This window comes from Grammomys surdaster, unplaced genomic scaffold, assembly GCF_004785775.1.
Source record: "Grammomys surdaster isolate TR1022 unplaced genomic scaffold, NIH_TR_1.0 203, whole genome shotgun sequence".
Lineage (NCBI taxonomy): Eukaryota > Metazoa > Chordata > Mammalia > Rodentia > Muridae > Grammomys > Grammomys surdaster.
In genome coordinates this window covers 4,562,010-4,586,369 of record NW_021604648.1, presented here as the reverse complement: position 1 = coordinate 4,586,369, position 24,360 = coordinate 4,562,010, and the positions used below count along the sequence as shown (strand labels likewise).

The 24,360-nt window shown below is 45.4% G+C and overlaps 1 protein-coding gene across 5 annotated transcripts in view; it reads left to right on the top strand.

Moving 5' to 3' along the window:
- Positions 1-24,360, top strand: part of Tenm4 (teneurin transmembrane protein 4) — a 725,631-nt gene that overhangs the window by 619,037 nt on the left and 82,234 nt on the right. For 4 of the 5 annotated variants that reach the window (XM_028770607.1, XM_028770604.1, XM_028770608.1 and 1 more), the window contains 3 exons: positions 860-886; positions 7,744-7,890; positions 19,167-19,383. In XM_028770607.1, the coding sequence (XP_028626440.1) occupies positions 860-886; positions 7,744-7,890; positions 19,167-19,383 (391 nt within the window). The remainder of the gene's footprint in view (positions 1-859; positions 887-7,743; positions 7,891-19,166; positions 19,384-24,360) is intronic. The other variant, XM_028770606.1, reaches the window with a different exon arrangement.

The following is a 24,360-nucleotide window of genomic DNA, read 5'->3' as shown; positions in this document are numbered from 1 at the left end:
ATGTTTGACAGATATCCTTACAAGTAGGGAAGACCTTAAATTATCATATAATTCAAATGGTCTCTCTATTAGAAAACCAAGCATGCACACCATTCTGTCTTTTGAGTTAAGAAGTGGCCAGTTTTCCCTTTCTTCTTCTTACTTTTCACAGTGACATCCATTGACCTGTGCCTAGCATCCCTCATAAGATGGATGAAATAGGGGTGCATCTTACTCGGCACACCCAACATTCTGCATTTGAGTCTGTGTAGACAAGTCTGTTCCCAGATAATTTTAAAATGTCAAACAGATAAGCAAAGCAATGTAGTCAGCCAAAGTCTCAACCTAGGGCCGTAGTATCTATCAGAAATGATGCAAAATTTGTACACCTATAACCTCTAATTTCTCAGGAAGTTGTCTGCCCAGATAATTTGTCACTATAGCTGATTGCCCTTGAGGGAGGTTGGCCATTGATCTGCATAGACAAGAGTTAGTTATGATTTCCCCTTGAATGTTAGTGAGCCTGATAGAGCAGGACTGTGGCCACTTGTGCAGCCTCCCAGACTTGTTTCTTCTGTTGCATTCTTCCATGTATCTCCTGTTTATATGATCGTATTTCCAAATGCCTTGATCCCAGAATGAGTTGACCATTCCTCTCGGCTCTTCATGGAGAATGTGCTTGCTCTCCTTCCTTCTAGCCCATGTCATTTTGTCTTTGGTTTGGTTTTCCCCACCATGGCAGAGGCCTGTCCCAAACACTGGGCACCACCCTGACCCTTACCCTCCCCTAGTGTCTCCTTAACACTTGGCATGGTTACATGGCAGGCAGTTCTGCACTTCCTTGATCCTACCTTAAATGTCCTGTCTTTTATCTCCCAAGCTCACTATCTGGATAGGGTAGTTAAAGGTATGGTCTTCCTCTATTTTCCTGTTGTCTTTGTGTCTGTGTTTGTGTGTGAGCATAAAAGAAGAAATGTGTATATAAAATGTAAATGCACACCATTAGCATGACAGTGTGTCTACCTGCTGCCACACCCCGGCTTTGTCACAGCATCCATTATTTAATGAGGGTGGGGTGGGGTCATGGAGTCTTAGACCTAGAATGTCTTCTATGCCCAAGTCATTTAGATCTGTCTGTGACATTGTGTTGTAATCCTTCCATCATCCCTGTGCCCTCCCCCTATACCTTTCACCCTCTCCACCCCATTTCATGTCACCCCACCCATTCCTTATGGCCTCTGGCCCATCAGAATTCAGACACTGGGAACCAGCCTGGGTGGCCTGAAAAAGGAAGAGGCTCAAGAGCAAGTAAAGACAACATTGAGGACTGCATTCCATTACTGTTGTGTTCCTTCACTCAAAAGCCTCATGTGGAGCACCTACTGTGTGCTATGTGGAGCACCCACTGTGTGCTAGGTACACAAGCCAGACTCTGGAAACAAGAAGTAGGCTGCAACCTTTTTGCTCTCTATTTTCCTTTACAGAGAAGGCCTGGCTTTGGTAAGTTTGTTCTTTGAAGAGGATCCCCCAATGACAAAGCAATTTGGAATATTTGAAACACTTACAAGGCTTAGGTGATGTCTAAGTCTCCACAGAGACACCATAGCTGTAAGAATAATGCTCAGAGAGAGATTTGGAAAAAAAAAAAAAACAGAGAGAGAGAGAGAAAAGAGCACTTCCTAAGGAGAAATATCATGCCATAGCTTTTAGTCCTTTGGTCTAAACACAGCGCCTGGCACAATACATTCGCTCGTTGGTTAGAGACATGTATTCTGTAATTATAGCTTGAATCCCAGCTCACACACTGATGGCCAGGGTGACTATGGGCAGGTCACTTCACAATTGCATGCTTATCTATAAAATGGACATAGAGACAGGTCTGCCTCACAGGGTCAGCTCAAGGATGATGTGAAGCAATGATTACCACGAACTAGCACATGGGTGGGACTGTCCCTTGGTAGAATTAAGTTTCTCTGTGTTGTTACTGTGTTCTTATTCTTTCCCCTCACTTGGCAGACTCTGTGAGCTAGAGTTAACATCTGAAATTGTAATAGGAAAAGGTAAATTGGCTTTGGTAAGAGAGAACATTTTTTGTTGTTTTTGTTTGTTTGCTTGTTTGTTTGTTTAGATTTATTTATTTACACAAGTACACTGTAGTTGTCTTCAGACACACCAGAAGAGGGCATCAGATCCAATTACAGATGGTTTTGAGCCACCATGTGGTCACTGGAAATTGAACTCAGGACCTCTGAAAGAGCAGTCAGTGCCCTTAACTGCTGAGGCATCTCTCAGCCCCAGCATTTTTTTTTTAATAAAGAAAAAGATTTGGAGGACTATATTACTACTTTTATTGTTGCTATGACTGAACACCTAATGAGAAGCAACCTAAGAGGGAGAAGAGTTTATTTCAGGGGAGAGTATGAGAGGATGCTGCTGTCTGTCGTGGTGGGAATGTGGCAGCAGGAGTATGAGGCAGCTAACCACAATACATCAGCAGTCAAGAAGTAGAGAGCAGACAGGAAGTAGGACCAGGCTCCAAAAACCAGTGATCCGCTTTCCTCCAAAGAGCTTTCATCTCCAAAAGGTCCTACCACCTTCCCAAACATCTGGGTAACACATGTTCAAACATATGAGTCTATAGGGGAAAGTTCGCATTCAAACAACAGAGGCCAATAATGACTAAATACTTCTCAGCTGAGTCAACCTTGCCAATATAACAAATGTATTACTAGGACCCAACTAAATGGGTATGAAGCAAGGTTCCTTGCCATTAATACACTGGCCTTTGCTGAGAATAAAATCATACCAGCAGGGAATATATGTACCTCAGCGTCCTCCTGGACTCAATACACTGCCACCATCCAAATGTAGACTAAACTTCATAATGGGATTATTATTCAGTGGGCTGCTCCCAACTGAGTGACATATTTTCACAACCATGAGTCTTGAGTACTGTTAATTTTTTCTTCAAAGGAAACAAATTTAATGCTTTCAATTTGGTTGAAAAGGGAAGCTGAAATGGAGGGAGCTTAGTGGCTAGTCCAGGTTACACTTCTGGGCTGCAGTGAAACCAATGTTTTGGACCTTCTGGTGGCTCACATCCTTTCTCAAACCACCTGCTCTGATCTTTAGTCCAGAAAATAATGCCATTGTACCTTTATCTGGCTTAGGTCAGTGAATCAGAACTCGCTCTAAAAGACAAGTATTTCTTGGCAAAATTTGAGAAAGAAGCAAACCCCACTGGGCTAATCTTGTAGGGTAATGGGCACTGATTCTGATTCTCAAATCCACTTCAGAGACCTACATGAGCCTGCTTGAGACTCATCAGAGCAGAGCAGGTATTTTGCAGTTCAATGAGAATCCAGCTTTTGTTCACTTTCCAATTGCATTGGTTCAGAGTAAGTAAGCACTGTTCAGTTGCCTGGCCTTCTAAACTGCCAGGAAATGTCAATGTTCCACAGCAGAAATGGCTCTCTGCAAAGTGTCTACATTCTCTCAGAGAGGACTCACTTCCAACCAGTATCATAAGGGCTAATCACTTAGGAAAGAGATCTGACCAAACTAGGCGGAGGCTTGCAGATGGTGGAACTTGACTTGGGCTTGAAGAGAGCTACTGAAGGTTTAAAGATCAGGACAGCAGACATTTGTGATTTGGAAGGATACTATTAGGCCATTTTGTTAAAAATTAATTGGGGGAAAATATCAGGAACAATAGTCAGACGAGTGACATCGTCTAGGTGAGAAAAGATGTTGCTCTTGTGCAGGGAGGCGAATGCAGAGATGGCAAGCTGGGAAAGGATGAACACAGGGAGAAGGCCATTTGGTAGGTGGGAGGCGCACTGCATAGCCGCTTGCTACTCTGCAAGATTCTGAAAGGCTCCTGGCCGTACCTGATGCTGGCAAGAGGGATATTGAGATGAAGTGGTCTCTTGTCACTTAAAGGGCATCGTTTCTTTTGAAAAGCTTAGCCTTTCTCTAAATCTTAAACCTACATTATTTTGGCTCCAGCAAATGCCTGGTGTGAGTCCTTCCATAGGGGATTGTTAATGTCGCTCAGGCACTCTGAATTATTGATGAGTTTCAGGGTTTGTAGAATTAATGAGCTTCTGCCATGGGAAAGGATAGGCATATTGCTCTAAGAAAGTCAGCCAGTCACCCTGGAGGAGGCTTTCTCCTGCTGGCTAATGGGGATGTGATGGGTGCCAGAAGCCAGATGTAGAGTCAGAGTGAACTTTATTCTACCCACAGGCTCTACCAGGCCCCTCTGAAACCACAGAGACAGCAAAGGTCTTTAGGATGGAAGCTGGTTCATCTGAAGAAACTGTCTGTGAATAAAGTGTCCCTGGGGTCCCATATTAAGAGCTTCCCTCCCCTGGGCACCTCTGAGCAGCACAGAGTGTGTATAGTAGACAGCCAGAGGGATTCAGAAGAACCCAAGAGAGGTGTTGTGGAAGAGACAGACTATAATAGCAATATGGGGGGAAATGAGAGCCAAGGTCAAGATGGAAAATGCTCTACAAAACTCATTCTCTTTAGTAAGGCGATTAATACACAGTGTGACTAAGAATTGAAACGTTTTCTAACTTACGTGTCAGTTATCATTGCCAGCAGTGTCTTGAGGCGTCTACCAGAATTACGGAGCCCACAGACCAAGTCCACCTCATCACACATTTTCGTATGTAAAGCTTTATTAGAACACACTCTGCTTATGACTCAGCAGCATGTACCTGCTTTGGCACTACAGTGCCATAACCCTGTGATCATAGCAAAGTCCTTAAAGCTCACAAGCTGAAACTCTTTATATTTTGAGCCTTTGCACAATACATTTTGTGGTGTTTGATCCAAATAGCTTCCTCCATTTTCTATTTGGCCTTTCTGTGAGTCCTACCTGTGGTCATGGCAGCAACCTAGGAAAGTATGAACCCTAACTTACATACTTCCCAATATAGAGAGAAGGTGACAGTAAGTGGAGAATTCAGCTACCACTTCCCAGGCTTGAGCATCACACACACCTTATCAATCACGCTGAGTTCCCTAATGCCACTGTGCTATAAGAAAGAATATAGAAGTTCTAAGAAGTTAATAACACGGCTGGATCCTGTGTCCACTGAGTCACAGAACTGGCCTTTGGTGCGGCTCCTAAGCTTGTACTCTCACAAATAAAGAGTCCTTTCTGCATCTTATGAGGCACTTTATCTTATGGGAAAATAAAAGAATCTCTTAATATTTTTAAAGCTTTTATATTCTTCTTCTAAGATTAACCATGAGTGGTTTAATTAAAGGCAGTCCCTGGCCAGATGAACAAAAATTTAATTGAGACTAATTGAAGGACAGGAGAGGCTCTGCCTGCTGAGACTACCCCAGTGACTGATCATGGTGGCTTACTAAGAACACAGAGCAGTCACCCTGTATGTCACCACTGCTCCTGGCAACCAGCATTACAGTTTTCTTCTTGATCACTTTTGAAGATGGCCATTCTGGTAGCCTCCCCCACATGCTCTATATGCACTACTAAACTTTCTGTGAGATCATCACTGAGTTCTGAGAACACAGGCGCCCAGTGTTTCTTCCCTTGAGAGGACAGGACTGTGGCTGTATTGATTTGTTGGCAGCTCCATTGACCAGCTCAAGTGGAAATAAGTATTTGTTTTCTGTTAGAATAAGAGTCAACTATCAAAAGCCCTTGAGCCATAATGGTCTTTAGTCTTTGTGTGCTGATTTTAATACATATTTTTTAAAGTCTTTGAAACATCAGTCTCAAGTTCTTATTAATCAGCTGCTCTGTGAGTGTCTATGTGTGCCAGGTCTGGCGGTAGGACAGCCACATTCATACTTGTTGTCTCTTTAAAGAAAACAATAATGAGTCAGAGATATGGGTAGCTCAGCTGACAGAGAGCTCACCTGGCACACATGAAGCTTGGGCCTCCATAACCACCACTACATAAAGCGGACATGCCGGCACACCCCTGTACTCCCAGCACTTGGGAGGTAGAATCAGGAAGATCAGAAGATCAAGGTCATCCCCAACTGCGTAGTGAGTATGAAGTCAATGTGAGCTATATGAGAACCTGTCTTAAAAACAAAAAAATTTGAAAGAATGAAAGGAAAGGAAAAACAACCCCCACAAGAGGTAACAGGTTCATTCTGCCTGGTTTCGTGGTATTTAGTTTACAGCCAAATTTATAGGTGTTTGCTGTTCACCAGCTTTCTAGCTGAAAAAAAAGTTGTTTCATATGCATGCCTTCCCTGGAGACTAGGCTGGAGCACAGAAGAGAAGAAAGCCAGGGGTGGTACAGTTTGGTAGCTGATGAACTCAGAAAAGAGGGTTGGCCATTAGGAAAGTAAGGGTTCGAGCGAAGGAACAGAAGGGAAAGGAGTTTGAATGAAAGAACAGAAGCTAAAGCGAGCTGTGAAGTGGAACATTTTCTTAAACGTAAATGTCTTCCCTTTTTAGTGAGTGTGTGTGCACATGTACGTGTGTGTGTGTGTGTGTGTGTGTGTGTGTGTGTGTGTGTGTATCAAAGCATGCAGGACTTGTACATACCATGAGACACAGGTGTGGGGGGCAGAAGACAATTTTTAAGAATCAGTTTTTTCTTTGTACCCTAGGTTCCTGAGATCAAACTCAGGTCATGAGTCTTGTACAACAATGATTTTTACCTTTGACCTTCTACATTTTACCTTTTTGTCACAAACTCTGCAGGCTTGAAAAGGTAGTAATCAAAACCCTGTGAGTCTACCTGACTAGTACTCAAACGTTGCCACCTTACCATGGGGTCAGAGTAGAAGTAATGCGGTCCAAGTAGTGTCCTAGTCTTCCTGATGAGGTCATCCGAGTCTTCTCAGACGATCATAGCCATGCGTAGTTCCCTCATCTAGGCACTTAGTTATCCTTTGGTAGGATGCCTGCCCCTCAAGAATACAACCAGGTATCGTTGATCTCTATGCCTATAGCTAGCCCAGAGAAGATGCTTAACACGTGACAGCTGGGTAGCAGTTTGCAAACAGGGCAGCCTGTGTGGACCTGCCTTTGTACTTGAGACCAGCAAGAGTTTGCCAATGTTGTGACAGTCCCCTGGGCTCCTCTGATATAGAGCCCCTTTCAAAGTATAATATAAACACAATGGTAATAAAAAGGTCCGAGCCCCTTTTCTTGGAGCAAAGATAGTTGTCTAGAAGAAATTAAGACCAAATAAGTGAAGAGCCTGAGGTTCACTAAAGTTGTTGACCTAGTTGCAAGAACTAAAAAAAGAAAAAGAAAAAAAGAAAAAGTATAACTCTAGCCCAAGTGTAATGGGCTTTAATCCTAGCACTTAAGAGGCAGAGGCTGGAGAATCTCTGTGAGTTGTGGGCTAAGAGACAAGGTGACCAAGCACAGGAGAATGAGCCAGTATCAAGGAGGGATGGAAGACCTCCCTGGTCAGATTCTGGCAGGTTTGATCCACTAACTGCAGCTCCAAAATACTGGTCACTTGTGAAATGGGGGAGGTGTTGATGGAGGTGATGGAGGTTCCAGACCTGCCTCAACTACTTCTGACCGTACTCTCAGTAAGTCAGTCTCCTTACTTCTCTGAGTCTCCGTTGCCTTCTCTACAAAGTAAAGATTCTTCTCTGTAAAGTGAAGGTTCTTCACGGTACCCGCCTCCCAGGCTGTTGAGACTGATGGATTAGAAAGCGTCATACAGACAAGCAGGGCCGGCGTGAGTGCAGAGGGCAGCAGTTTCTGTTGGGCACTGGTCCTTGACTCTCTGCTTTGTCTTACAGAGGGCTGTCCTGGCTTGTGCAATGGGAATGGCAGATGTACCCTGGACCTGAATGGGTGGCACTGTGTCTGCCAGCTGGGCTGGCGAGGAGCTGGCTGTGACACATCCATGGAAACGGCCTGTGGAGACAGCAAAGACAATGATGGAGGTAGGGCTCTGGCACCTGTGGACCCTGGGCAGTTCCAGGGATAGGACACAGAGAGAAAGGGGTGGACATTGCTGGGTTAGAAGGGCACCAACGTCCATGTCCAGAGTTTGAGGACCTTGGAGTACCGAAGACTGCATGGGTGGCCTAAGGAATGGGTGCTCTCACTAGTTGCTGGATTTTGATTCATTAAAATAAGTGAAAGTGATTGGCATCTATTGGCAATGGAGAGGAGGCACGGAGAAGTGTCCAGTTAACTCACTAGTGGAACGGTTACCTGCCCAGGGTTTGGGGAAGCAGCCCTCCTCTGTATCCCAGATGCTGTGCAGGTTGCTCCTCTAGGGGAGAAGGTTCACTTACTTTATTAAGATCTCTCCTTTGATTCTGAAGGTGACTTTTCCAAGGACACCAAAGGACACTTTACCCTCACACTCACTCTCGTCCCTATAGGTTTATAATACAACCTGCCTTTGCTTTGCTTTTTTTTTTTCAAGTGTTGGGCAGTCAAAGCCCAAGGAAAGAGGGGTTAATCTTGTGGAACATTTGTTAACTCAGGGTGAAACCCATGTTAATTCCAACTCTGGCTATAACTCCCCATGCCTCCATAGGCCAGGTACTAGGTATCTCTGAGCCTTATTCTCCTCAATTATAAAATGAGGCAGTTTGTGCGTGAAGGTTATTCAAGTCTTTATATCAGGCATACAATTAGCTTTGAATTCTCTACTGTGTAAACTTGCATAGCGACAATCAAAATAAACTCCACGTTCCCACCTAGAAGACTCTGTTTCTACCAACCTCAGGGAGTTACTGGAAAATAAAGAAGACAGATATGAAAACGAAAAAGCTTTCCTTTCTAATGCTAGCAGCTGACACATTTAAGCAGTTCTTTTTGATTCAAACCCAGAGACTACCTAATGTAGTACACAATGTTGGAAATTGGTAAACTAGAAACTCAGCATCCTACTTTTTGGAAATTGTCTACCTAGAATGAGGTTCCTACAGTCTCAAACCTCATAAGGGTCTAAAGGCTAAGTGCATAATTGTGGTCGCTTGGCTGCATTGGTTCTAGAATCTCAAAACAGCTGCTTTACAGCATTGATGGTTATCTGAGCTACCGTACAGTCTTTCTGTCCACTGCCCAAACCCAGAAGGCTGCCACACAGATAACCCCAGACTAGGACTAAGAATAATCATGAACAACGCGCCCGTGTGGTTGGGCCCTGATCTCTAAGCAGAGGGGTGTGTCCTCCGGAAATCCCACAGTGTTGGCGTGTTCCTTAATCAAACTGAAACTTGGCATCTTTCATCTGCCCAAATATGACTAGTCTCTTGTGGAAGGAAGACCATGTCTTACACCAGGCTCAGAAGCTCACCGAGGAGAAAGTCCCAAGGCTGAGCGTTAATGGATTATGCTAAGTGCTATGGCAGGGTTGTGTGTTAGTTGTGGGAGTAGGAAAACATTTATCAGGAAGAGGATGCTGGGGCAGGAAAGAATTTTACTGAAGGAAGGGGTGTTTTGTTCTCAAGAGATCTCACAGAAAAGGGCAGGGGAAGAAAGTAAGGGTATGGAGCATCCTTGTCTTCAGGTGAGAGGGAGCAATCAGGCTCTGTCTGCAGGAAAGAGGTCAGGCTCCCTTGTCTATGTGATACCCTTAGCATCCTGCTCTGTTTTGTCTATACGGACACAAGGCCAGTGATAAACAGTAACACTCACAAAAAGAAAAAAGGAGAAAACCTCCACCAGGAAATCACTCCCTTCCCCAGAGTCCAGGGTCTTGGCCCAGCTTTCAAACAGCTGTGGAACATCTGGGCAGCTAAGTAACTAAATGTTTTTGCGATGTTGAGAGAACACATAGTCCCCCACATGCACATATGCAAGAGCAGGCTACAAACCAGGGCTTGCTTGTTCCTCTCCATAAAACAGAGCACCAGACTGTACACCCTGGTTGCCATGCTTCGAAGACAGCCAGCACTGAAAAACCACAGTTTTCCCAGAGAACTTGGACCCACAGTAGCCCAAGCTCCAATATTATAGGAAATGATCTAGACCCCAGGGAAAGGAGCCTTCTCCAGCTGCTCTGAGAAACGAGCCAGCAGAGAGCACAAAAGAACAACCAGAAAATCCCCAATTGCAGGAGAACATGTACAGTTTTTGAGGCATATTATAGTCTGAAATGAGTTTGTACGTACTTTGTGGCAAAGCCATACAAAGCTGTGCTGTGAGTTTGTTCATTTGCTCCACAAATGTTCACCAAGCATCTGCACTGCATCAGGCCCTGGCTCCCAGGGCTTTAGAATAAATCTAACACTCTCTGCCCTTGCATAATCTAGAAAGAGAGGAAATGGGAGGTGTCTGTGATACTGTGGGCTCCTGCTGTTGCAGAAGAGCATCCAGACATTCAGCTGATATTGTCAAATGCCCAAAGGGAACTTAGATGCAGTGCCAGGAAGAATCCCCCCCCACCATAGGTCATCAGGACTGGAGATACAGCCATGTCGGGAAGACACATCTTTGGCATTTGGTTCTCAACTGTGAAGAGAGGTCTTACCTTACTTTGGAAGCCTCAAAGTTTATAAGTTCAGTGGGTTTTCTATCCATTGGGAAAGTCCAGAAGGTTCAGAGCATCCCTACTTTGCAAGGTAGCATGGATAAAATAAACTACAGGACTAGAAGGGACTAGACCAAGATTATCTTCACTGGCCTTTTAATCTCTTGGCCTTGCCAAAGCAGAGACAATTAGACTGGAAGAAATTGTTATCCAAATGACTAAGTCTAATGGAAGCAAAATGAAATAGTCACCTTCATGTCAGCTGAGGCAGGGAACACAGCATAATGCCAGAAAGTAGTTCAGGGTAGAGGGAAAGGGGCAAGAGGCCCACTGAGTGCTTGAAATGGCTCAGGGGCTTGAAGGAGAAATTAGCAGAGCTCAATGCTGAGTCTAGACTAGAGGGAACTTTATCTCTTTCCTTCTCCTCCTCTGCATGGCATAGACAAGGAGTTGGGAACCCAGACATGTGACCTCATTTATTTCATTAAAGCCAACATAGAGTCGCATGGCCCAGACTAGGACTCCAGGTTCCAGCCAAGCTGCTACATGGGGGCTTATACATCTAGAGTGCTTCTTCCTCACATACAGACTTCTTCTCTTCCAAAAATGTGGGGATTGTTTACCAAGAACTGAAGAGGCTTTGAAAAAATGTCACAGAGGCTTCTAGAGCATAGGACTCCAGTATCATTTGACAGCTTGTAGCTCAATGGTGGATTCATGGGGTGACACTGCTAGAAACATGGTATTGATATCCCTCACCATCTCCTGGGAGAAGGACACAAGAGCTTAGCTGCTATTCTACCCAGACATGCCACTGGCTAAAACAGTCTGCTAGTGTCTCTGAGGCCTGGTCTGGCTGTATTAGAGCCTTTTCCTGTACCAGACCTCAGACCTGGCTCCCTTGTCAATCACCAAGGTTCTTCAAGCTACCTGAGAACCTCCCATTTCCTCCTCCCCCAACCCCTCACCCAACTTTCTAGGCTTAAAGCAATATTTTTCAGATTCAACTCAAATTCCAAGGTTCGAATGCTATTCCAAGCCGGACAATGGTGGTGCACGCCTTTAATCCCAGCACTTGGGAGGCAGAGGCAGGCAGATTTCTGAGTTTGAGGCCAGCCTGGTTACCCATATGGTTGAATTGGGAGCAGTTCTACTGGTTTGTTTTGTCTTCATGTGTGGTTGATTGTTCTCTGAATTGAAAAGCAGAAAGCACCCTGAATGTGACTAGGAAACAGCTGGTCTCCTGAGCCTCTGTGGGGTTGCTCAGTGCCTCTCAAATGCCTCAGATTTCCTGGGTGCTGGGAGGACCCTGACACTACCTCGGTACCAGTTTCTCTGGGGTCTCAGTTGCAGACGATAGCCACCTTCTTCATCTCTTACCCTATGCAAATCCCTGCATGAAATGCTATCACAGGCATCTTCTCAAATGACATACAGTGAGCATACATGAGAACTCATCCCACCTCACCCCAGCCCAGCTTCAAAGACAGTGAAACAGTAACCCTCCATGCAGACTGCCTGTCAACCACGGCAATGAAGCCTCCCTTGCAGGGTGACAGTAAGAACTACTTTAAAGTGTCTATGATTAGGCACTGTAACTCAAAGATGAAAATCCCATCCCCTGGATTCAGATCCCGGGCTCCTCTTTCTGACTGTGTGACCTGGGGTGAGTTACTCAGCTTGTCATTTGTATCAGCACTCTTCCTGATCCTTTCTCCCCAAAATCACAGGGCACTGTGTTTATCATAACACATATATTTATGTATAACTATTTTTCCTTGAAATTGTGCCCTCCTTCTTTCACACAGCAGTACCTATTCTTTCCGTTACTGATGGATTTTTGACTATTATTATTTTCTTTATTAAAATCTGTCTTCTAAGCTGGGTAAGGTGATCCACACCAATAATTGGGAGACTGGGGCAAGAGATGATAAGTTCAAGGGTAACCTGGGCTACCGAGTAGGACCTGGCCTTGAGAAAGAAATGTATCCTAAACAGTTACATATTTGCAGACTAGAAGTCTACGTCTGCATCACTTCACTCCCCCCCAACACACTTGAAGGCAGAAACATTTACATACAAGGACACCGAATCCAGGAGAACTGAAGTAAGATATGAAGCCTCACACAGTGCATCAGCAGGAGAGCTAGACTAGACAGGAGCTATAAAGTCTGTAAAGAAGATGCCAGAATAAAAACTCCACTGGAATTTAAACAGTCAGATCCTTTTTTGATAAAGCTTCTCTGAGCAGCTTCAGTGTATAATAATCCCTTCTGAGGCTCTGGCACCTTGAAAGACAATCATGGGTGGGACGCCCAAACTGACAGGTGCAGCCCAGGAGAAATTTCAAGAAAAGTGAGAACAAAGCTCCCTGTCCTTCCTTCTCTCCCTACCCCCCATCTCCCACTGTGAGGATGGAGCGTTCACACAAAGCCCTACAATCTGGTCACCCTCCAGACTATCTCTAAACCACGTTTCTCGTGATAAGAGACAAGAAAGAAATTGACCTTTAAAAATCTTGTGTTCCAAAGAGCAGATAAAGATTTCACAAGCCCTTTTGAAAGAAGGCACAGAATTCATTATAGCAAATGACAAAAACTTCTCTGGGATGTGTATAGAAAGGGGAGGCACACTCTTCCCTCCTTCCCCAGGGCCTCCCCCAGGGCTGCTCACAGCTTCCTGTAAGACAGCTCTGTGGCCAGACTGCACATAACAGCAAGATGAGGCTGGCTGATGCAAGCTGGCAGAAAGACGAATGGGTTCTTCCCTGACTAGCAACCACTGGTTTAAGGAGACCTGCAAACAGCCACAGTAAAAACTGCTTAGCGATCCTAGTCTGCTTGTAAGCACTCTCTTACAAGGATATATCCCACCCTGGGCTGGGGTGGGTCTCTACCTTGGGGATCTTCACCATCCCCTGGGCTTCCCTTCTTCCCAGTGAGAGGGATGAGTTCTTCCTGCATGCTTCCAGCCAACTCCTACCCTCCATGGGCCTGGCCACACTGATCTGTCTGTTAGATCTGGGAGCCTCACATAATGAGTCATGAGGTCCTCAGAAAATATGAAACCTTTCAAACCAGAGAGTCTCCAAAATTACAGACTGATTGTTTCTTCCCCAGGCTTTACCCAAAGCGTGACTTCTCCTTGTCATACATATCTTCTAAAACTTATCATCTCTGCCTAAGAAAAATGAATTGTGGAAGAGCATACACATATACAAATGTGCATACATACATACATACATACATACATACATACACAAGTACATACACACAAATACATATACACACAAGTACATACATATACAAATACATACACACACAGAGAGAGAGACATACGTATGTACACACACATACATACATACATGCATGCACACAGATACACACACATTGTGGAACAGGTATACACACTGCTACAGGCTGCCATAGTCTACTTTTAAAAACATAAGTTTTGTCTAAATGCTGGTCTTGTATAACGCAGCTTCGTAAGTGAAGTTTGTGGGCCCCATTCATTTCAAAATCTGTGTCTCACTTAAATGTGATGGTAGATGAGTTGCCTACATTTACTGCTCAGCAACTATTTGTCAAACATACAAGGAGGAGGCATTAGCATAACAAGGTACAAGCAAGCAGAATTTCTGGCCTGACATCAGTCACTAACCCATCATGTACTCAGTGAGCAATTCCACAGTCCCAAAGTTTCTGGTAAGAGTGTGGCTTATGTGATATTCCCTTTTCAATGACACTAGTTTGAAAGGCCCTTGAGAGCTTTAACTTCCATGTGTCACCATAGCTGGCTTTATCCATCTCAGTCCTCTGAGGTCACTCTGTATCCAGCATCTTGCCTGGAATGTGTGCAGAGGAAGAGATCAGGGCTCCATCAAATGGCAACTGGTTGCCAGGATACCAGGATGCTCGCTGACGGGAAGTAGCTGTCAGAGCCACTAGTAACTGTCCTTGGCTGAGTCTTTACATAGGAGCTTCTCACCGCCCACCCTCCTACCCCCAATTTCATGGCATCTCTGTGAAGTAGGCTTCACACTGATTCATTTAACAGGTGGAGTTAAAAGAACAGAGCTTTTGCTGGGGGCAGTTATTTCCAGCAAAATGCCCATGCAGATCATTATAGTAACCTATTGACCACAAAATACAACAATTTTCTTTTAAAACTCAGCAAAGGAGAAAGTAGGGGGTGGGGTTGGGGGAGGGGAGCCCTGAAACTTAGAAATAAAATGAAACAGAAAGCCAGGGCAGCAGACATAGAAGCTATGACACACTCATAGTGACAGGGTATGTTCACAGCAGGGCACTGCTGCTGACACCACACAGAAAACCAAAGTGCCGACAGGCTCACTCTAAAGTGTGTGTCTGCTGGGGCAAAAGGTGTAGCAGGGAGGAATTTCTCAGTCTCAGAGCCAGGGGACAGAAGAGCCATCTGTAAGAGACAGAGCTTACACTACTAAGGTCCTGATCTAATCTTGCATACCTGAGAACTAAGGCCAAGCTAAGAACCCCACCTAAGAAGCCGTCCTGGGTGAGTGGTGCCCTGGCACAGCAGGCAGAACTCACCAGAAACTGTACTGGGGGAGGTTAATCATCCGTGTAAGATCCCCAGTGAGGGCGGGAAGTGGCTGACCACAGGCTAGGGTTAACAATTATGGCCTACAAGAGGATTACCACTCCCAAGAACTTAATCCAACAGAAAGTATATCATAAATGGCTACAGAGATAAACTGATATATATATATATATAAAAATCCTTAAGGAAGGAGCAATCTACTATCAGAGAAGGAAAAAAAGGGGGCAGATTTTGAAAAGTCCCAAAGAGACCATCTGCAAATCTCAACATACGGTCATTTAAATTAATGACCCGAGGGACAAATTAAACAGCAGACCAGACACAAATGAAGGAAAAATAAGTGAAGTAGAATAGAGTCTGAGGAAATATATCAGAATGGGACACAAATCAAAAGGCAAAAATGAAAGGGTTGAAAAGCATGAAATAGGAGACAGCCCCTTAAGCTTTTATGAGTACCCTGAAGAAAGGGCTAAAGAGAAATAAAGGAGCATTCCCAGTTTATAGGAGAATTTTCCAGAACTCATGCAAGGCGCAATTCTAAAATGCCTAAGGTATGACACATGGCTCACTGTAGAGCATGCGTGCCGTATCCCAGGCTGGAGACAGATTGTCTACAACTTTTCTAGACAACCTGTTTCATTGTCATAAGATACCCAGAAGGACGCCTCATATCTGGCAACGGGGCAGATTCGTGAGTCTAAAGAATGAAGCATCTTTCTTTGTCTGTCATTCTACGTAGTGAAAGATCTGGAGACTGAAGTTTGGAGGCGTTAAGCAACTTGTATAGGGTCACACAACTCACAGGTGGATGGGGTGTAGCCATCCAGCTGGAGAGGAATCATCTTAGGTACCATGCATTCTGCCACTGAGCATCGAATGTTAGGGCATCCTATCCCTGTCCTCCACTTAAAAAACTAGTTCCTGGGGGCAGGAGAGATGGCTCAGTGGCTAAGAGCACTGACTGCTCTTCCAGAGGCCTTGAGTTCAATTCTCAGCAACCACGTGGTGGCTCTCAACCATCTGTAATGGGCTCCAATGCCCTCTTCTGCTTCTGAAGACAGCTGCAGTGACAGTGTACTCACATGCATAAAATAAATTAATAAATCTAAAAAAAAAAAAACCACCTAGTTCCTGCCAGGATGACTCAGAACATTTCATACATTAGAAAGAACTGAGTTCAAATCCTTCCTTGGCTTTTTTACAGAATACTTCTATTACTATCACTAAGTCAACTTTACCTTCCCTTTAAACTGACAGTGATGACAGGGGCTACCTCTCAGAATGGCCAAGGCCATCACTGCTCATCATAAAGTATTTAGCACAGCGCCTAGCCTGACATCACTGTAGTTTGTCAGCTTCATCAACCTAATACAGTTGTCGATGGGAACCACCCTCATTCCTGACTCACCTTCTCCAAGAATGGAGAGTAGATACCCCAACAGGAAACAGTCCCTCTCAGGTACCATGAAGCAGTGTTTATAAAAAGGCAAAAGACTGCCTTCCAGGGACTACTTTGGTGATAAACAAGAGGAGGCAAGAGCTAATAAAATTTCAAATTAGCCGTGACTTTTCACGGCCCTTCAATTGTGCTAGCTGATTTAATGGTCAACGTTCCTGCTCGCTGGGATTGAATAATGGAGCGTCTCTGCAGAGTTATGGATGCAGCAGCTGAAGCTGTCATGCTAACATCAATAGCAAAATGCAAATAGCCCTCTGCTTGGGCTGTAATTATGTGTTTAAACAACGTCTGATGGGGGCAGCAGGGAAGTGTGGGAAGAGACCTGCTGATGGCAGGAAAGGGTGGGTGTTTTGCTAGGCAGTGCTACCTGCAAGGGAGAAGACAAGCTACCCAAAATTGTACTGAGGTGAGGGACACAGGATGGTTCTGCCAGGTAAATAGCATTCTCCCCCATTTTAGTGAACCATGTTCTAGGTTCAGGGTCAGAAAGGGAAACCACCCTTTATTAACCACCCACTGTGTATCCTATACTGTGTTGGATTTGGGGATCTAGTGCTATACAGTTTACTGTGGGATGGAAACTTACATGACACTCTTATTATGCTCATAAGAAACATAGGAAGCTGGCCAAGTGGCCAAGTAAAGTGACTCTGTGGGTGAAGGGACTTGTCACCAACCCTAACAACCTGAGCTTGAACCTCAGGACTCACAGGGTGGAAGGGGAGCTCATGGACTGTTAGCTTAGCTCTACATGCATACCATGGTACATGCTTATACACACATCAAAGAGAGAGAGAGAGAGAGAGACAGAGACAGAGACCAGAGAGAAACAGAGAGAGACAGAGACAGAGAGAGGGAGGAGGGAGAGGACTATGTAGTAATTCTAAAAAGAGAAAAAGATATAGGAAGCTGAGACCAGATAGCTTAAGTGACTTGTCCAAGGTCATACAGTGGGAAGATTCACAGCTGACATTTTGTCCCCAGTTGTCTAGCTCTGGGATCCAGACTCTGTCACTGTGCTGCCTGCTAGGAGGCCATATACACTCTTGGGTACTATAGAGGAGTGGGAGAGAAAGACAGGGGAATATTGTCAGGGAAGATTGTTCCTAATAGACTCAAAGGGGTGCTGGGATTGGGGTCAACCAAGAGGCTCGGCCTTTGACTAAAGATAAGTTCCCGTAAACACTGCTCATTCTGCCAATGAACATATCACAGAAGGGTAGACCAGAGGTGACTCAGCATTTGAGAAGCTGAGGACCTGAGGCTAGCCAATGTGTGCGCCATGCTTTGTGGATGCAGATTGCATACTGTAAGTCCTGGAAACGGAAGTTAGGTAGATGTGCCAGCATTACTTCCACATTATCGGTGAGGACACTGGTACTCAGGTTAAACTTGGTATTTGTCTGGTGCCAATCTTACAGAGAGTGCTAAGACATGAACTTTGGCCTCCATGCCTAATGATCCTACCATCTTTATCATTTGATGAATATGGTTGATTGAAGATATTATGGTCTGGCTTTTGCAGACTGGCATTTCATGTCATCTCCTGCTTCACTTGGTAATTATTTGGATTGTTGTTGTTGTTGTTTATTCATTTAACAGCCATTTTAAAAACATGTCTACTAAGTGCCAAGGATACAACAGCGATGACCAGAACACATCTATGGTCAGGGTAGTTAAAGTTTTCCAGTGTCACAGAGCTAATAAGCAGTCAAGCCTAGATTTGAACCCGGGCACTACACACCCCATCTCTGCCTGTAACACATACAGATATGACTGTGGGCTTTTCCTGTCCCATATCATGGTCACTATCTTCTAATGTCTGGGTTTGTTACCCATCCTAAATTGTTATTTGGGAACTGTAAAAGTACCTTGCAGTAATGAAGCCAAAAGTCTGTATTCTGGGATAATCTCATTGTTTGAACTTTTGGAAAGTTAGATGAGCTGAGAGAGCTTAGGATCCTGAGGAGATCCATCCGTGTGGTAAAGAGAACTCCATGCAAGTGACAACTCACAGAAGGCAGGGTTGGGCCTCTGCAGGGCTGAGTCACATGATTCCACAGCTGAGGGAGATGCTACAGTTACAGGGTTCTTAGCATCTCTACTTCCTGCTCACCCCAGTGTCGGGTGTCCACCAGGTCTTGGGTTTTACCTACTAAGTGTCTCTCAAGACCGTCTACTGCTTGTTCTCCATTATAGGCTGCTCTAACCCAAGCTACTTTGTTTTTCACACATGCAACCTCAGCACCGTCACAGGTGAAGTCACCTTCTGTCTCCAGACTGTAGAGGTACCTATAGCCCGAGAGTAAACTTCCAGCTCACTAGCACGGACCACATGGCCCAGCCCAGCTGCCTCAACCAACACAGCAGCCTCATCCATTGCTACCCCCTGAACACCAGCACTTTAGTTTAGTATCTCTGATGTCCATACACTCTCTCTCCTCTGAGCTTTCCCACAAACTCTTCCTGCTGTCTCTTTTGAAGAGGAAAGAAAGTACACACTGTATGCTTACTAATCTGTATCACCTATTAGACTGAAAGGCTGGGGCAAGACCTGAAGTAACTGGATCTCCTTCTGCTCAGAAAAAGCCTAGGCTTATGTCTACATTTAAAGTTGGCCAGTGAGAGAAAGACAGGCAAACATGGCTGACTGAACATAGCTGTATAAACGACATGCTCTGTCACCCCTGCAGATGGCTTGGTGGACTGCATGGACCCTGACTGCTGCCTCCAGCCTCTCTGTCATGTCAACCCGCTGTGCCTAGGCTCCCCTGACCCTCTGGACATCATCCAAGAGACACAGGCCCCTGTATCCCAGCAGAACCTGCACTCCTTCTACGACAGAATCAAGTTCCTCGTGGGCAGGGACAGCACACATATCATCCCTGGGGAGAACCCCTTTGACGGAGGGTAAGTCCATGGGGCTCGGCTCTAGGGTCTGCTCTTGGAGGGAGATTGACTCCATTCTGGGTGTGAGGAGACTGAGAAGGTAGGTGGGTGTCAGAGGTTCTAATGGGTTTTCATGAGAGGCAAAGAAGCAGCCTCCAGTACCCACATTGACAAAACTGCTGTCTAAGGCCTTCCAAATTATTATGAGCAAAGCTGCGCCACTCCCACTGGGTGATAGATGGAGAGAGTGAAAAACCAAAGGTCTGAGGGGAATCGTGGATCAATACCCACTTTGCAGTCAGCTCTTTCTGATCCTGTGGTCTCCACACAAGCTGATGGGCTTTGACACTGTTTGCCCTCAGAGCTGATGGAAGACCTTACTAATCTGGAGGCTGGGACCATTGCTGTACCCCACACATGTCTACATGTGGCCTCATGTCCATGCATTATTTTCTTTGACAGTTGTGTCATGCATTAGATATTTTCACACTGAGACACGCTCTGTGGCAGGTCCGGTGCTACGATGACAGAATCGAGTAGAACACACTGTCTGCCGAGTGGTTACTTACTGTCTAGTGGGGTAGAAAATAAATGCAGTTATAATGTTCTTGGCCAAAATATGTTGCAAGAATCCTAAGGGGCACAGAGGAGGTGCTCTTGGGCAGGAGAATCTAGGACATGGGTAGGAGAAACAAGTCTTAAAGACGAGAGACAGTTAAGTAGGCAAATGAAAGAGGGAAGGCTCATAGGAAAGAGGAAAGAGTTCACACAAAAACATGAGGCCTGGAGGGATCCTGGAGCCCTCAAAAGATGGCGCTGTGTTTCCTGCTCCCCAGGTCAGGGCATTGAACCAACACAGTAGCTAGAAAGAAATAATTATAACAACATCTCTGGGATGTCTTCCGATACAGTGATGTGTTACGTGTGCCTATCTTCACTGTGAATCAGCACAGTGAATCTGGAAGTCACCAATCATGAGCCTCCATGTTCAGGACTTCTGTGCCAAGGGGTCTCCATCCTGAGGGGAAATGGGAAGCGATGAGACTGTGGGAATGGGGAATCTGCAGGCTTAGATGGAGACGGGTGTGAGGATGGAGTGGTCTCCTGTGTGGATGCTTAGGTGGATGGTGCTGTTATCTGACACCAGGATGAGGACCTAAAGCAGAGCCAGGAGGAAGTCATGGCTTCTTCTTGAGCAGGGAAAGGGTAAGGTAGTGAGGCTCCCAGGAAGAAGTATCTGCTGCCTGTTGGAAGTCATCCTGAAGCTCTTGATTTGAGAGGCATCTACATCAGGCAGAGGTGACCAGTTACCACCCAGTGCTAGCTCCAGGAACAGCTGTTAGACTGGACACCAAAAGACCATGGGGCCATGCCGGATTCCTCCCGCTGTGCCACATAAGGTGGTTCCTGTGGTCCCAGGTGTAAATGGGAGCCCCAAGGCCTCCCCTCTGTGTGTGATGAAGCTTAGATACAGTCTCATACCTAACCTCAAAGCTCACCCATGCTATCCTAGCAGTCCTAGCAGAGAGCACAAGGACATGGGGGAAATTAAAGGAAAGAAGCACTATGCACCCAGAGAGAGGGTCAGACATGCAGCAGCATCCAGCAGGCCACCCTGCTGGATATGAGAGTTAGTGCTAGAGAGATGGCTCATTCTGTAAAGTGTTTGCTACAGAAGCCCAAGGGTCTGAGTTCTGACTCACACAAAGATTCATGGGTACATTAGAGGGCACACTCTTCAGCACACCCCAAAAGGAACGGGAAAGTTTATACTTTGGACCACAGGAATCACCTTATGGGGCACAGAAGGAGGAATCTGGCATGGCCCCATGGTCTTTCAGTCTTCACTCTTACATCCGCACAAGTCCAGTCACATGCTACAGTTAGGGACAGCAAGAGTAAGGGACAAAAGTGACTTTTTTTTTTTTTTTTGCCAGAAATGCTGCTTTTGTTCCTAAGCAGGAAGCTGCTGCTATCTTATTCAACTGTGTGATTTTGTGTGTATGCTTGTAGCCCTTCCCCTGGCATGAGTTCTTTTAATCAACTAGAGATATAAGTAATATTCTTACCAAGGAAAACTTTACTTGTTCAGCCTTTCATGACAGACCCATATGGCATCCGATTAGGGCTACGGCTTGTCAGTTGCCTGTAGCTGTTCTGTTTAGGGAGTGCCCTATTTATGCCAGCCTGCTCTGTGCCAGCAGAAACACATCTCCTGGGTGTCCTGGTTACGTGCTGGGCCTGCTGCTTAAGCTCCATGAGACACCGTGGGACCTTCACTGGGTTCTCCACACTGCCTCTCTAGTATAGAAGGCTCACACAGACTGGAGAAGCCTGTGCTAGGGGACCATGCAGAGCCAAGCTCCACTTCAGCTCTTGGCTCTGTCACCCCTGTGTACATGGATCTAATGAAGGACTAAATGAAACGAATCATACCAGAATCTGCCACCCTCTAACCTGTGTGTCCCAGGAAAGCATTGAATCTCACTCATTAGAGCATTCAGGAGCTGCTCAAGGAATGTGTGTGGGCATAAACTGCCCGAGGGATGAGGAAATAAAAGGGAGAGAGGAATGGGAAAGAGAGAGAAGGCAGAAAATATGGAAGGAAGGAGTGGGCAGATGGACACATTATATATTTTACTTGGTTTTATATTGAGGATTCAGGTTCCAGGAGGATTAGATCACCTGCCAGACATCAAACTGGAGAAGCCAGAGAAGACAGCACACAGGTCCTTGTTTATACATCTGTTGCTTTCAGTTAAATTTCATACACTCCAAAGGCAGAGGCCATCCATCCCTCCACACCTGTGACACCTCAGGAAGGGCCTGTAATGGGATATTTGTTCTACAAATGAATAGATAATGAAAGGCTCCAAAATGTTAGTATGGCATCGCTGTCTCCTGACATTCTCCCTAGTCACGACGCCCCTGTTCCCTACTCATCTAAATGCAGAAGAAATAGCCATCAATCACCATAGATTTCCCAAACGTCCCTCTGTAAAATAAGCTCCGGTGACTAGTCATCAGAAACACCAAGCAGCAGATGCCTACCCAATAGCCTCAAGTGGGTGTAGAAGTAAAACCCTCCCTTCTTGGTGCCACTGGGGTGAAGTGGAGTCCACCTCCCACCTGGACTTACTGCTTTCTCTCCTCTCATGTGGGAGGGTTTTAGAAATGTAACGGGGAAGCCCAGTGTTTCTTTTCTGGCTTTATCGTCAGCCACTCATACATGAAATAGAGTAAACATTTCATAGCAGCCATAGAAAAGATTAAAATAAAAGATCTATACTTGGGTTTGGTACCTAATAGGAGATTTTACAGAGAGATGGTAGCATTATCATTAAATTAGCACAGGCCTTGCAATCAGACAATCTGACCTGAAGGAGACAATCTGACCTGAAGGACAGATGCATCCTTTTCCCTGCTGTGTGACCTTGCAGGGGGTAGGGAGCGGAGAGGAGGGGGAGGTTCGGACCTTTAGCTTTCAGAGGTCCAGTCTCATCATCTGAGAGACTGAATGAATAACATGTGTGTCAGGGGGTTGCCAGGAGAATTAAATGGAAAGAAGTACACAAAGCCTCGACCTGGAGCACCCACTACCCAGAAACACCTTTGATAATTACCTAACGATGAGGTACCAGAAGCAATGGCATTAAGAGCTGCCACTTCCATCTCCTTAACAGGAAGCAAAGCTTGAGAATCAGCTGCCCTCCAGAAAAGTCTGGTAGACAGAAATGGGTTTAGATTGTCAAATCACTATCTGAAGATAAGAAAAGGCCATATTCTTGAGAGCCAGATGATACTGGGATACTTGTCAGTAAGGAATCTAGTGACATCAGGATGCAGCTGATGAACAGACAGGTTTGCCTCAGTGCCCATGGGTAACAGCAATAAGCCTGCATCGAACCCATATCCTGACATCCTGTATGCTGTGCCACAAATTGTATAGTTTGTCTAGGATTGCATTTAACAGCTTCCAAGATACAGACTGTCACCCCACAGTACCTCTGAGTCCTATAGGGACAGGGATCCTCAGAGGGGTAATTACTTCACTCTGAATACTCACAGCCATATGTCAGGGCCAGGAAGATTCACAGTGAGGGTTCAAGGCCACTGCTTGGAACTGGTTGGACTAAGTAAACAAGCCTTTCATAGGCCAAGCCTCCCATGAGTGGCTACCCCATGCCTGGTATGAAGAGTTAGGAGAGTCCTCAAAGGATACGTTAGGGGAGGGGACACATTCTTACACTTCTGTACAGTACTCCACCTGGTGCCAGAAGTAATGGAGAGGTAAGGGCGAGCCACAGCTCCTCAAGAAGCTGGGCTCCATGGAGGGGAAACGCAGTGGTGGTTGGATTGCTGAGGCAGAAGCACCTCAGAGAAGGATGAAGAACAGGGAAGGCCTTCTCAGCCATCCTGTTAAAGTTAGTGTTGTGTCAACAGATACCTAAGGGAACACCTTAAATGGAAGAGAGATTTGTTTTGGCTCACAATTCTGAGGTGTCAGTCCATGGATGACCTACCCCACTGCTGTGAGCCTGTAGAGAGGCAGGACATTAGGGTACAAGATTGTGTGGCAGAGTAAAGTTGTTTGCCTCTTAGCAACCAAGAAGTAGAGTGAAACTCAGGAAGAGATTTGGGACAATGGCCCCAAGAACATGTCCTTCAGTGCTAGACTTTCTCTAGCTAAGGCCCTGCCTCCTGCAGTATTCACCATCCCAATAATGTAGGAAATTATTATGACTGATTCCATCAGTGGATCCAGCCATCAATTAGGTAGGTCAGAGTCCTTGTGATCCAGTTACCTCTTATTGATTAGGTCCACCAGCTACAGACTGGGGCTTGGACACATGTTTCTTTTAGGAAACACCTCCTATCTAAACACTAACACCATTCATTCATATCCCAGAACCCAAAACAATGCCTGGCTAAACGGCATGTTCAGCAATAGGTTTAACCAAGACAGTAGTTCTGACACTCTTCCACTGTAAGCATTAA